Source organism: Drosophila biarmipes, chromosome 3R (assembly GCF_025231255.1).
Source record: "Drosophila biarmipes strain raj3 chromosome 3R, RU_DBia_V1.1, whole genome shotgun sequence".
In the NCBI taxonomy this organism is placed as follows: Eukaryota; Metazoa; Arthropoda; class Insecta; order Diptera; family Drosophilidae; genus Drosophila; species Drosophila biarmipes.
This window is the reverse complement of record NC_066616.1, coordinates 18,068,026-18,082,300: the sequence shown is the minus strand read 5'-3', so window position 1 is coordinate 18,082,300 and position 14,275 is coordinate 18,068,026. Positions and strand designations below refer to the sequence as shown.

The following is a 14,275-nucleotide window of genomic DNA, read 5'->3' as shown; positions in this document are numbered from 1 at the left end:
AAAGAGCGAAGGACAACGGTCGAGAGAGTGAGCAAGGTAAAACACTTGTGAGCGTGTGAAAATGCGGCAAATGAGCAGTTTGTATTAGTATGTAATTATTGTTCATGCCGCTGCTGCTGCTGCTGCTGCTGCTGGACGTTGTTCTTGTTCTTGTCACTTTTGGAGAGAGATACAAAAATAACAACAACAGCGGCAGCGAGGTGCAAGAGCAAGCTACAAACTGATAATGACGAGCGACAGAGACAGGTAGCTTTCATGCGTCAGCGGCCGAGAAACTATCGCAAGCAAACTCGTTACACAAACAAAACGCACCTGTCAAACACACTCACACTCACGCGCAAACGAGGTGGAGATTGGAGAATGGAGCACGCAGAACGAGAAGCCGAATATAAGCTAACCAAGCCGGCAAAAGAGAGGCAACGATCTATGGCTTTGCCTCAATGGAGATTTCTTTGGAGCGCAGTCGCAACTGTTGAGTTTGCTACCAACACCAGTGAGTGCCAGCGAGGGGGTTGAGGGGCCGGTGGTGTGCGCGAGGGAGTGACTCATGCAGCAGTGCCATGCATAAACGGCGATAAGCGAGACAGCTGTATGCCTGCTGCCATAACAGTGTCTGTTAACAGAAATCCCCTGGAATTAGCACAGTGGGATCGATGGGGTTGAATATCTGTACAACGGTACAACACAAATACATCAAAATAATAATAAAACAATTTCTTCCTCACTCAAGACTACCTCTTACAAAACATCACTAAATTCAATTAGTTACCCACCTCAAATTGAATTAGGCATATGGATTTCAACCAAGGATTTCCATTTTTCGAAAGCGTACATGTCTAGACAAATCAATTAAAGATTTATTTTCCTAAGCGTACAACACACTATCTTGCTACGCACCGATATCGATACCGCCGCCGGTCATAATTAAATGATTAAATATTTAGTTAAGGCTCTCGAGTGACTTAACCTTCAATCAAATGTTTTTTTTAACTGCACATCTATAGGCCCTGCTGGTGGTGTAATTATCCAAGTAAGGAAGAGCAGATACAAAACTCGAGCAACAAACTTGGAGTTTCTGGGGTTATTGAGCTCCCTCTCTCCGATTCTGCAGCTCACTCGGAGGTTGCTGCAGTTGATATGCGACTACGCATTTGACCTCAATTGCCGGGGAGAGATGACTGTAGATCCACAGGCGGTGCACATATATGTGGGTTTCACTGTTGCTTTTGGTCTTTCTTTTCTTTGGTGGCCTGGCAATTAATTAATTAAAATGTAATTTATGTTTGCTGTTCCAGCGACAGTTATTTGTTTTCGAAAATTAAAAACAATAATGGGTGAAAACACAAGAGGCGAACACCAGAACCGGCAGAAATACACGACAGACAATCTTGGGGCGAAGGAGAAGGACAGCGCGATACGGAGGGAAAGAGTTCAAAGCCGACTCTGGGGGTTCATGAAATATTACTGAAATCTTTCGCGGACACAGTTAAGAGTAGCCTTTTTTCAGCAAACACAAAAAATATGACTAAAAGTTTTGTCCGCAGAATATGTTTTTCCTATTTTTCACAGATTTCTAGATCTTAGGTGAAATGTTCGGATTTTTTTTTATTTTTTTGGATTGGTGGTTTTGCCCAGCTAGTTAAAATGTATACCTAGAAAACCATATACCATTTCGCACTAAAGGAGTACCGGGTGAAAAAGTCTTTCCCTGCCATATACTCCTGACACTCGAGAAATACCCGGCAAAATCGCAGAACAGAACGCAATGAGTGTGGTGGAAACAAAAGGAACTCAAACAAGAACCAGACTTGACCTGAGCAACTTGTTAGGCTCCTCTCCAAAGCCTCGTCTAATCTGCTTGTCCGCTTTTCCGCCCCTCGACTCAAGGAATTCCACGACTCCAGACACCGCGATAGAGACAAGATGAAAAATTAACGCAAATAGAGCGCTGGGGCAGGGATTCAAGGGGCACGGAGATAAAAGATAAAGGCGAACTTAGGCCAGCCGAGTTAGTTGAACAGCACTTGTCCCTTTTCATTTTCCCCATGGCGCTGCTCTTGAAATTTCAAGTGCTGAAAAGTGAGAAAATTGACAAGAAATTTAAGGGTAGTATGGCTTTTTAATGAAATGATGCAGCCCAGATTGCTTTAAACGTGCTTAAAACACATTTTATTCGAAGGTTTAATAAGGAATAAACGCCGTTTACAACCCTCTTCTTATTAGATGAGTATAAAGCTGAGTTCAGCCACATTGTACAAATATATTTTACTTTGTTTAAGCTTTACTCGACCCCGTTTTGGGTTTTTTCTGGTTGCCCCAATTTCAAAGGACCCCTTTCTGGATTCCGGTTCCCGACCATCTGACAGAATTACCTGATGATTCATTGCCGAAGGCTTAAAATGATAAAACCGCAAATGTCGGTGAAAAATAAAAAGGGGCGAGAAAAAGAGGCTCCGTCAAAGCTTTGTGTCAGCTGTTTGTACGTGAAATCCCATCGATTTGTTTGACAGGCTTTTACTTTCACCCACGCGCACTCCCCCTCTCCAATTCCCTCCCCTCCTTTATGGGACTGGAGCATCTAATTTAATTAGATGAAATTTTCACACTATTGGTTTTTGTTTTCCTGCTCTTGCTGACGCTGCTGTTTCTCTGCATTTTCATTTCCACTTTTTCCTCCAATCGCGTAAAGTGCAACGTGAAAGAACAGCATTTTAAAATCAGCTATTTCTTATCAATCTCTGACAATTATATTGATTCTTTAATGAGCTGGTCGAAAATAAGTATGTTTAATACGAATTAGTTAAGTCATTTAAGATAAGATTAAGTGATTATAGGATAATTTAGTGCTACCTAGAAGTATGAGTTTGAGCTTAGAGTATATGAGCTGAAGTAATGTAAAAAAAACATATGATGCATCATCACTAATTGAATTTGTACTATAACACGACCTGAAGAATAAATTAATTTTGTAATGCCCAAAGGGTCTTTAGACCATCATAGTGGGCAATGTGTTCGGGGTCTTTTCCGTGGCTCACAAAGAGCGAAACACCCCCACGCAGGCTCACCCATTCACTCACTTGTAGAGCAAAAAATGGGGAAAAAGAAAAGCCAGCGATTGACAGTCGACAACGGCCTAATGACGTCACCGGTAAGCAGTGCGTGGTGTGCGCGCGGATGTTTGATGGGTCACTTGTGCTTTGCTTTTTTATTTCGTGTGTTCGCTCTTACATTCACATTATTTCTGCTAAATCCGCAATTTGTCCTTGCTTTATGTGGCCCCACAGCTGCTGCCCCTGGTCACCCCACCCAGACCATCGCCCTCCGTTATCCTCTCGCTTTCGTTCGCTTTTCATCGGCGCTTTTTCTTGTTTTATTATTGGAGCTACTTTTCTGCCGCACGCAACTGGGCTTTCTTTCTGCGTTTCCCTCTCTAGGCATTCGATAAAGTAGTGCTTCCCTAACTAAAACTACTAAATCGTTTTCTCGAGGAGAAGATTGAAAAAGAAAAAAAATCCTTATATATATTAAATAGTTTGGCAACTATGATTATGTGGTCATTTTACGACATACAATAATTATTTTTTTTACATATACTTATTCATAAATTCCCTTACAAAGTGTTCTGATTTAAAATTACTTCTATGGAGAAATACAGATCTTATAGTACTTCAACAATGCCAGTTTTCCCAAAGGAAGTTCGACTGTAGTTCCTCCCCAATGGGTGGCAGGTGGCAACTCTGGCAGGGCGGCCTACGTTATGCTGCTTGTTGTTCTCGTTTCTAACCGAGAATTTAGGTTATCCCCCTGGCCCCGCCACTCCATCACCCCTCTTTCCATGGCAGCTCGGCTATTAAATAATAAAAAGTAATACAAAAAGTTTGTTTTACGCTACATTCGCTGTCTCCATCTAAAATGTGTGGAAATGTGAATACTCAGATGGGTATGAGTAAGTTTGCTGGTTGGCTAGCAACAAAATTACGTTAGTTTAGGTTGGTTAGCTGCTTTCCGTTTTCTTTCTCTATATATACCGCCAGTGGCGTGTAAAATAAATGTTGTAACATGATTTCTGTTTTGCTTTTTCTTGCTTTTTGTTGGAAAAACATGGTGAAAAGGAGGTTCAATCATCACCGGTTATTACCTAACCTACTTCAATGGAAGCGGGTCAGCAAACATTTGCAACTCCCCTCCCGCCTTAAGAGGTCTCTTACTGCTCTATTTCTCCTTTAAAGACTCCCCATCTTATGATATCTTATTCCTGCATTGAATTCCCCGAGGTCATGTAATGAATCCCCGATAAACTGCGCCCAAAACTCGCCTGTCTCGTATGAATCGTGATGAGCGACGGGCAAACAAGTGCTTTGTGTGAGCAAATATAGCTGGAAGACCCGAAAATGTAGACAGCAAACATTGGGAAAACCCGATAGCAAACAAATGTGCGTACGTATGTATAAGGAACTATAAGACACAAAAGTACAGAGACACAAAGTCGCAGGAAGACCCGGGACCAACAAGAACCTAGAAACGTCAATAAAAGCGAGCACGAGGTAAAGAGTCATCAGCAACGACAACTTGGACCCACATTCAAGGCGAAAAAGGTGCCTTCCGTCGCCCTGACACAAGGAGGCCGATCAACTAAAATGCCTATAAAATATTTATAATGTGCGTGAGTTGTGTGCACTTCGCTTGACGCTTCCTCACACAAACACCGAGGGCATCTATTATGCATCCGCATATGTGGGCATTATGTATTGGATTGGATTGGAAACCCATTTCATTCACCCCCTTCTAATTTGGCTGGCGTGCCAGAGGCGAGAAGAAGCAGACGCCACAAACCAAAAGCAGCAGAAACACTTGCGAAAATAAAATAAAATCAAACACACAAGTTTAAATAGAAACATCTCTTGCTAAAAATACAACCTTTTGGCAGAAAAAAAGCAGCAACAACAGAAACGTAAAACACAACGTATGGTTGAACTTTTGGCAATGTACAGTGTTCGCTGGGAGATTAATAAAAATCTACTTTGTTTGTTGATCATGACGTTAGACTTTTATGTATTACGTTTTCTGAAACTAAAAGTTTAGTGCACCACTTTGTCTATGGTTCTAAGTAGCCTGAAGAATTCGTGTTAGGCAGGTGTTAGTCAAAACCAACAAAATTAATTGTTCCCAGAAAATCTACACTTCTGAGTTATAAAATCTACAAACATTCACACTCCGTCATAATCACAATCTTATCGCTATCGAAGAATAACCGAAATACCACATAAGGGAAATTAGTGGGGAAAACACAACACTTCCGTTGCCTAAGAGTGTTTTTTTCCTAACCTTTACCAATGCAAAACTGTAAGAATAGTCTCAATACCGATCATTTCTACGCACAATTTGGGGATCGCATGGGGCTGAGACTCCGAGTTCGAGCTACGATATTGGTATAAGGGGGAGCAAGGCCTCATATTCATAATCAGGAACCGAAACCACCAGGCAAGTTTAGCTTTTCTTGGTGTTCTGTGAGGAATTGACTGCTAAGAATGGGTTTCATTGCGTTAGGCATTCGCCGTGTGCTATCTTAGTTGTTACTACCACTTGTAAAAACAAATAAGAATTGGTTTTTCATATACAACTGTCTTGAGTATAGGTCGAAATATTTTTCATTAAATAATTTTAATCCTTTTTATCTTTTTCTTTACGATCTACAACTTTTCTTTACAAGCTACAAGTGACAGTAATCAAAATTTGTATAAAAATGAAATGGAAATCGGTTGAATATTCGACAATCTTAACTCACCTTGCTTGCCGTTCGCGTCGCTGCATTTCGCCTAGCTAATCTCGCTTGAATTTTGACTCAAGAAGTCGATCGCCTTTCCGTGAATTTTGATAATGAATTTTGATCGGCTGCCGCTGCTGCTGATGGTGTTGTAGGTGTAGTTCCCGTTGTTGTTCTAGCTGTTGGGCGATTGGTTTGACCCGAAGTGCGGGCTCGGTTTGATAAGCAAACTGGAGGATCTGAGGGATCTGCAAGATCTGTGGGATGCGTGCGAATTGAGCGAATTATCCTCTCACCGCCCACACTCACACGCACGCACGTACGTGCACTGGCACACGCGCACTCACTCACACTCACTTAGCGTCCGCGCATTTCGCGCATGCGAATACCACACACACGGGAGATCCGCCGCTCTCCTTCGCTCGTTCTCCCACTGGGCGACGACGACAGGTGTGTGCAATGAGCTCGCCTCGTCTCGTCTCGGCTCTCCACTCTCTCTTCGCTAGCTTACGGTTATTCCTGTTGTTCCTTTGCCTTCTCCAAGTGCTGTTGTTGTTGCTGTTGCCGTGGGGTCGTCGTTGTTGTTTGACATTAAGCATGAAATTTGAGCAGCATCTCCTTGAATTTTCAGCTCTGTTGCTATATCTCCTTTTGTTTATAATTTTATACCTTGTGTTTGTGTATGGGCTGTTGTGTATTTATGTGTACATATGTCAAAAGGCGGGCTATTTATCGTAGAACTATTTGATTCCTATGTTGCTAATCCGTTGATCGAACTTGGGCTTTAATTTCGGTTTCAGTTCTTCAGATTCCGGTGCAAATAAGCCAGGTGTGTGTGTTGTGGTTGTTGGGAGTGGGGGAATACAGTCTCGAGCTACGCTGAATAACTAGGTAAACAAATAATTTTGGCTAAACAATTTGACAAACACACTTTTGCACATTTTATCCAACAATGTGTGTGACAACAAATCTGAAACTCCGAATTGAATTCATTCAGTTTGTTGCTATGTTTTTGTTCCTCCCAGAGGCGGCTGACATTTTAGGCAAAAGTGCTTCTGCTGCTGCTTGAAGGTGTAGTTAAATTTCAGTTATGGACAATTTAACCGGTCAGTTGCACGCTTAAACACTCATAGCACATGGCTTCAGCGCCCGGAAATCATAGCAATCTGAAAAAAAGAAGATAAGATCATTAAAGGCAAGATAAACAAAAAGGAAATATAAGGGTTATCAACAAAAAGCTGGGGTTCCGTTTCCTATGCTGGGTTTCTTCCTGCTCGACAAAGAGAATTTTGAAAATTCTGATTTGTATCTGACCTAAATTATTCAAATTGATCATCACATTTCATCAAATTTTTCTGACTGTAAAAACAAGAGATATTCAATAGACTGGTATTTTTTTGGTATGTTTCGTCTGCCCCCGCACACGGGCTGGTCACACTAGGCTGAGAGCGCTAACTAAATTTGCTTTTTCTCATTGATTTTCATTTAATTTTGGAGTGTTGTTATTGACCTCCAACTTAAAATTTTTAACACTTTATGCCCTCAAAGGAAAGTTACATTACTCTTTTCTCGAGGCTACTCAATGAAAATCCGGATATGTCACAGAATTAGGCCAATTAGCTGGCCTTTCCCCCGCGCCATGTAAAATGTTGGAGAATCTCGGGGGCCGCAAGGTCGAAGTAAATATTTCCGTACGTGATTTCGTTTATTTTTATAAATTTTCACGTTTTGTTATTCGATGCAAAAAAGAGCCAAAGCGGCGATGGCCAAAAAGAGTGACAGAGAGAGCGAGAGAGAGGGAGAGAATGGGCGACAGTGGGGGTAAGAGGGAGAGAGGGTGTAACTACTCGACTTTTGGCCATATTTTTTCAATGGGCCGCCTTTCTGCCAACGCATCATTTTGTTTGCTTTGCTTCGATTCGTACGCAACCGATCAACTTGTGGGCTTAATTAATTAGCCAATTCGTTACTGCCGATTTACCTTTTATACAGTTTTGCACGCATTTTCACTACGCCTCATTTTTTCACCCATACACTCGCACACACGCACGCACGCACAGACACAGTTACACACGTTCGGACCGAATATTACAATTTGCAACTCGATTTGCAGCTGTGCGCTCGTCGCTATCTCGTAACTACTTAGTGCACTACTTTTTACATATTTAGCTGGGCTCTTGTTTGTTTGATTTCCAACGAAATTGTCCTCGAAAGACCAAAAAGCGCACGCAAGAGAGCACGAGAAAAATGGTGCGATTTTTTCCCTTGCCTGCACACACACACACACTCGAACATGGACTGAGACGGGGTATGACCCTAGCGGCAAACTGAAGAAATACCGCAGGCGGATTTAATACTGATTACCGATCAGACACAAATTAGGTAATTAAATTAGCTTTCTAAAGTTAATTTTCTTTGATTTTATCAAATAAATTTTGCAAATGTATAGCTTATTTCATAACTTCTTCATTTCAGAATTACAACTTAATTATGAAATAAAAATACCGTATAAAATACCGTTGTCTGGCGTAGCCAATTAGCCGGCAACTTTGTTTATCTACACTTGAAAACTGTATAAACCTATTTTATTAACTTGTTGTTACAGCTTTTCACTTGTACTTTGATTAATTTACAAAGCAAAACTTTAACTGCTTAATGTGTTGCTTAAAGTGGACTGAAATCTTCCATAACCAGCCTGCACTCACTTACACTTGGCACTGCTGAAATCAACATGGAACTCCACAACTCTCTATTTTGCAAAATAGTTTCCTATAATCTGTGTTAGTGTAAGCAACTTTTTCAAACTTTTAATTGCAATTACGTTCGATTTTTACAGTTTGTTTTCGCGACTGATTTAGACCTAAAAAACGCAACGGCCTTGGCCTAGGGTGGCCATATTCAAAGTGCGGATAAAATACCGCATACTGAAATACCGCAATTGCAACACGTGCGAGTGTCGCTCTCTCTCCAAAAGATAAATAAATTATTATTTAAATAGGATTTGTTCAATTAATACGATATGTTAAAAAATAAGAGAAAGCCAGGGCAGTTTGTAAGTGCATCTAGACTTGAAGTATTTTTTTTCGGCCTAACATTCGCTTGATTTAGGTGCGGGCACCGAAAAAACCTTCGAAGAATGCCGAAGATGTACCTGCTGAGGATCACAGCGACCAGGAGCGGCCCACTACCAGTAGCGATGATGGCTTCGATGAGCCCAAACCCACTCCCGCCAAGAAGGAGCAGGCGCCTGCTACCAAACCAAAGAAGAACAAGTTCAAGCAGAAGGATGAGAATGTTAAGCCGCCCACGCTGGAGGAGATGAAGGAGCTGCGCGACACACAGAACCTATTCCACTCCAATCTCTTCAGGCTGCAGGTCAAGGAGATGCTGGAGGAGCTCCAGTTGAAGCCCAAGTACACAGATTTCATTGACAACTGGCTGGAATCTTTCACCGCCTTCACACGCCAGCTAAAGGATGGTTTGCTGGAGCGAACCCATCTAGAGGTGCCTCTAAATCTGGCCTCTAAGCCAACCAACTTCGTTTTCTCAAAACCCACCAGGGAACCTTACCTGATTGGAGCCGCCTCCACGGGCACACTGCTCGGCCCCAAAATCGTGGTGGACGTGGCTCTTGAGATGCCCAAGGAATCCCTGCATAAAGACGATTACCTGAACCTTCGCTATGACCAAAAGAGAGCTCTATACCTCACCTATGTGACGGAGAGGATGAAGGAGTCACCAATTTACGCCCAGGATCAGTTTAGCTTCAACTACTACGCCAACAATCCACTGAAACCTGTGCTGGAGCTGACTCCAGCGGCCAAGCAGGTCACCAAGCACTTGCAGGTGCGCCTGTTCATCACTGCCCCGCTGAGCAGCTTCAAGCCGGGCAGGTTCGTGCCCTGGAACAACAATATTCGCCCCTCGTTCTTCGGTGACGAGTGGGACGAGGAGGAGCCGCTGCCCTCCACCCAGCACTACAACGCCAATGTACTGTTTGATCTAACGTTGTCCGAGAATCAGGCTTATCTTGAAAAGGCGTTCAAGGGGAAGCGCAACTTCCAGGACGGTCTGCTGCTTCTTAAAGTGTGGCTCCGTCAACGAGGACTGGATATAGGATTCAGTGGCTTTGGCGCCCACATCCTGGCCGCCTTTATTGTCTACCTGAACTCGCAGCGAATCCTGCACCAGTCGAGCAGCAGTTACCAGGTGGCGCGCACCGTGTGGAACCAGCTGGCCAACACGGACTGGACCAAAGGCATCAGCCTGTCTCCTGCTGCCATTCAGACAGAGGAGCTGAGCAAGTTGGCCGCCCATTATGACGTTTGTTTCATGGATTTCACTGGCCAGCTAAATTTGTGCGCCAATGTTCCACTTTATCTCTACCAGAGGGTGCGAGAGGAGGCCAAACTGGCGGTGGAGCTATTGAATGACATGAAGCTGAACAGTTTTCCACTGATCTTCATGCAGAAGTGTCCACTTTATAGTAGGGTGGACAACATCCTGAAGTAAGTGCAGAGAACGTTTATAATCACCTCAGAGATAAACTCTTTTATTCCAAAGGATTACCAATTATTCGTGTATAAATCAAATGCTTATGCTGCATTCGAAGCCGCGATCCAAGTATGATTATGCCAAGTACGGCTACCCGCAGCTGCTTCAACTATTAACAGAGTAAGTGGACAAAAGGACTCCTCTAAGCTTAAATTTAACAAACTTTTTTTGCAGGCTCCTCCAAAAGGGACTTGCTGAACGTGTCCATTCTATTCTGCCCTTGGAAACGCCGTGTACCGCCTGGCCTGTGGAAAGCAAGGCTCCTGTGATAGGAAAGCACATTCAACTGGGCCTGGTACTCCAGCCAGAGCACGCCTACGAGGTGTTAAACAAGGGACCAGCCGCCAATGAGGATCCGGAGGGAGCTGCAGAATTTCGACGGTTCTGGGGAGAAAAGTCAAACCTTCGGCGGTTTCAGGATGGCAGCATCACGGAGGCTGTAGTTTGGGGCACTGCCCAGGATGCGCCCGCCAAGAAACGGCTAATTGTACGCCAGATAGTCCTGCATCTGCTGGAGCATCACCTACAACTGGAGAGCAAGGATGTGCAATATATCGCCGCAGAATTGGACCAGGTCTACAGCCTGACTCCATGGTTCAAGGTGAATAAGCTGAAGACCAAGATTCCATTGGATCAAGACACCGATGCGGAGGCACTCAGTCCGCACGTCATTCGCTGTTATGATGAACTGGCAAGGCAGCTACACGGCCTGAATGACCTGCCGCTAGATATCGTCTCCATATCGGGCACCTCCCCCGTTTTCCGTTACTGCGAACCGCAGCCAGTGCTGCCGCAGGCGCGAATGGCAGAAAAGTTCATCCTTGCCAGCCACGTTCAGCGAGTGGTAATACAACTGGGCCAGAGCGGCAAGTGGCCAAACGAACTGGAGGCACTGCGAGCTATTAAGTTAGCCTTCCTCATCGAGATTGGCGAGAAGTTGGAGGCGCAGTGCCACCTTAAATGGTTGCTCTGCGTTGATGGTCTTTTGGTGCTCAAGCAGGGATACTGTTTCCTGATACAGCTGGCCCACACCAAGGAGCTGGCCTTGCTCAAGAAGGTGGTAAATGAGCGTGGCATCACCACATACGAAGACAATCCAGATAGTCGTCTCCTAGAGCGCCAACATTACATCCTGCCCAAGGTGAGCGGCGCTCTGCATTCCCTCCACCAATCGCATTCGGCTTTTGGACCCACTGTGCTAGTGGCCAAGCGTTGGCTGGCCACCCAGCTGCTGGACGAAGGACTGTGGCCTGAGATGGCCACTGAGCTACTGGTGGCACATCTCTTCCAGCAACGATGTGCGCCACAGGCCATAGAAGCGCCCCAGACCGGATTCATTCGCTTCCTGCAGCTGCTGGCCCACAGCGATTTTAATTGCGACCTCTTCCTGCTCAACTTTAACAATAGCTGGAAGGGTAAGTCCTTAGTTATCCATTTAAAGATGTAATTAATTAACAATAAATCATTTTTTAGAACAACAAATTGCCGATCTGGAGCACAGCTTTCGCAGCGACCGCCAGAGTTATCCTCCTTTGGCTGTGGCCACTTGCTACGACATGCAGCACGCCGGACGTCTGTGGACCTCGGATGAATCCCCTAGCCCTCTGGTGCTGGGACATGTGACGCGACTGGCCCGCCATTCCCTCGAGATTATCGAAACCAGCATAATGTCGAAGGACTTGAGGTTTGTGCGACCAGCGCAACTGTTTCGCGCTTCCAACGAAGGATACGATTTGGTTATACAACTCAAGCCGGAGCTGGTGCCCAATACGTTGAGCTACGAACTGGGATCTCCCTTTGTGTCCTTCAGCCAGCCCAACTATCACTTGCCCCCAGCCGGTGCAGATTATCTTGCCAGGATTGTGAGAGATTTGAGGGTAAGATATGACAGATTTCCTGTGTTTGGAAACTCTAATTTGCTTTTATCTTACGGTTTAGTCTGCCTATTCCAACTTCGCTGCCTTCTTTTATAATCCCCATGGCGGCAAGGAATTGGCCATTGTGTGGCGCCCACCCTCTGTGTTTGCACCGAAGCCCTTCCAGGTCACCGAAGCCCAAGCCTGCGCTCCTTGTGGTAATGGAAATGTTCAAGTGCACAAAGAAACCTTGATCGAGGACTTCAAGCTTATACTAAAGGACTTCTACCTGCGCTTTGCCACACCAGAGGAGCTGAAGCGGGAGCAGCATGAGCATCAAAAGCCTAAGAGGTACTTCAATGCCAGTCAGCAAAAGGAGGAGTCGAGCCCGAAACCGAAAAAGCAAAAGGTTCAGAAGGATACTAAGAAGGAGGCACCACCCAAAAAGAAACGCCTCATAAAAAGCTCGGCTCTGAAGGCCTTGAATTAGTTATAGCCATAGCCTATTGCCTAGCTGTGTAAGTTTCCACATTATAAAATTTAATAGACTTTTAAACATAGATGTTGAGGAATATATGTTTTATGAGCTCCGAAAATATCATATTAAGAAAGTAGAAATGTAAAAGTGTTTAGGAAAAGTACAAGGTCTCTGATGTGGATTCTTGTACCTGCATTCCATTCATAGTTCATCGAAGTCCGAATTGCGCTCGATGTGCCCTGTTGGTTGCCTTACTGCTGTAGAAACTGGAGATTTGCTGAGGGTTCGTGGATAGAGAGTTCTACTCAGTGGAGTTGACCTATAACAATCCGCAAGCCTGTCCAATGGCAGAGTACTCGAATTCCTTTCAAAGCAGTGGCTATTTCGATCTTGTGGACCGAAATCAAAGTGAATTTGTCGCGATGTGCGAGGCTGCTCCTGAGGTCGTACTTGCGCCATCATATCATGTTCCACGCAGGTCTGTTGGGACTTGCAGTGCCCACAGTGTTGCTGGCTCTCCTCCGACGTCGTATATGGGCATTCATCCGAAGTATATGACTCGGCGGAGGACTTCATACTCAAGTGACTGAATGAGGTATTGCAGCCTGTGGAGAAAGTCTTCGCCTGCGTCTGGCAAGCCGAGTTCTGTGCCTCCTTTTTCAGAACGGGATTTGGACTGGAAGATCTCTGGGTCTGGCAAGCCGCGTTCTGCGGCGTCTCCTTCTTCACTATGGGATTCGAACTACGATAGTTCTGAGTTGGGCAAGCCGAGTCCTGAGGTGGTTTCTTCTGCACATTGGGAGTTGTTTGAGTTTGGCAACTCGCATTCGGAGGCGTCTCTTCTTTTACAGCAGGAGTTGCACTAGTATAGTTCTGTGTTTGGCAGCTCGAGTGGTGCGTCTGGGTCCTGGGACAGTGCTGGCAGCCGGTGTTCGTCATCAGGCCACTTGTCGAGGTGGCCGCACTGTAGCAAAGTGGAAAAACGGGGTCCAATCCTGCCTTGTTCTTGGACCAACCCAATTGAGTGGACACGCTGGCAACTGTCCTTGTTTGGGAAGACACGGGCTGCAGGAAGGGGCAAGGAGAATTGGCTGTGTTCAAAGAGTTCCTTGCACCCGCATCATGGTTGACGTCCATCTGAAAGTTCACTTTCTTCCGCGTGGTTTGTGCAATAAGATCCTCCAGAGTACAGAGATTCGTCGGGGTGGGCAGTGAGAAAGCCACGGGCGCTGGAGGAGTCGAGTCCAGGGGACAGAGCTGTCCGTTGGATCCCAGCCGACTGTAGGTAAGCATGCGGATGTCCTCCACGCGACGTACATCCTGTTGGGTGAGCACGAAGATCTCATTGCCCACCATTACGGGAACTAAATGGGGAACAAATTATTAAATCAGTCTTGTATCTATTATACCAAGATATTGACACTCACTATGCACAGCGGGTGCCGCCTCCTCGGACACTTGCATCACCTTCCTTACATTGGAATTGTTGGCCATCGTCTTATGTAAACAAATAATTTAGGAAATATTTTCTAAATTTTTCTGGGAAAATTACACATTAAACAATAAAATTTTTTTACACAACACAAATATAAAAGAAGCATTGATAGGAAAAGTTATAAGACC

At 44.7% G+C, this 14,275-nt stretch overlaps 2 protein-coding genes across 2 annotated transcripts; one reads left to right on the top strand and one right to left on the bottom strand.

Annotated features, from left to right (window-relative positions):
- The first annotated feature begins 8,640 nt into the window (after positions 1–8,640).
- Positions 8,641–12,734, top strand: LOC108023824 (nucleolar protein 6). The gene is made up of 6 exons (XM_017093474.3): positions 8,641–8,816; positions 8,873–10,272; positions 10,328–10,438; positions 10,493–11,733; positions 11,792–12,195; positions 12,257–12,734. Exons 1-6 carry the CDS (start codon positions 8,784–8,786, stop codon positions 12,662–12,664), a joined length of 3,597 nt encoding a protein of 1,198 aa, XP_016948963.1. The 5' UTR covers positions 8,641–8,783; the 3' UTR covers positions 12,665–12,734.
- Positions 12,733–14,254, bottom strand: LOC108023893 (uncharacterized). Its single transcript, XM_017093582.3, has 2 exons — positions 14,080–14,254; positions 12,733–14,016 (listed from the first exon to the last, which is right to left on the bottom strand). Exons 1-2 carry the CDS (start codon positions 14,144–14,146, stop codon positions 12,854–12,856), a joined length of 1,230 nt encoding a protein of 409 aa, XP_016949071.1. The 5' UTR covers positions 14,147–14,254; the 3' UTR covers positions 12,733–12,853.
- Between the last annotated feature and the right edge of the window lie 21 nt (positions 14,255–14,275).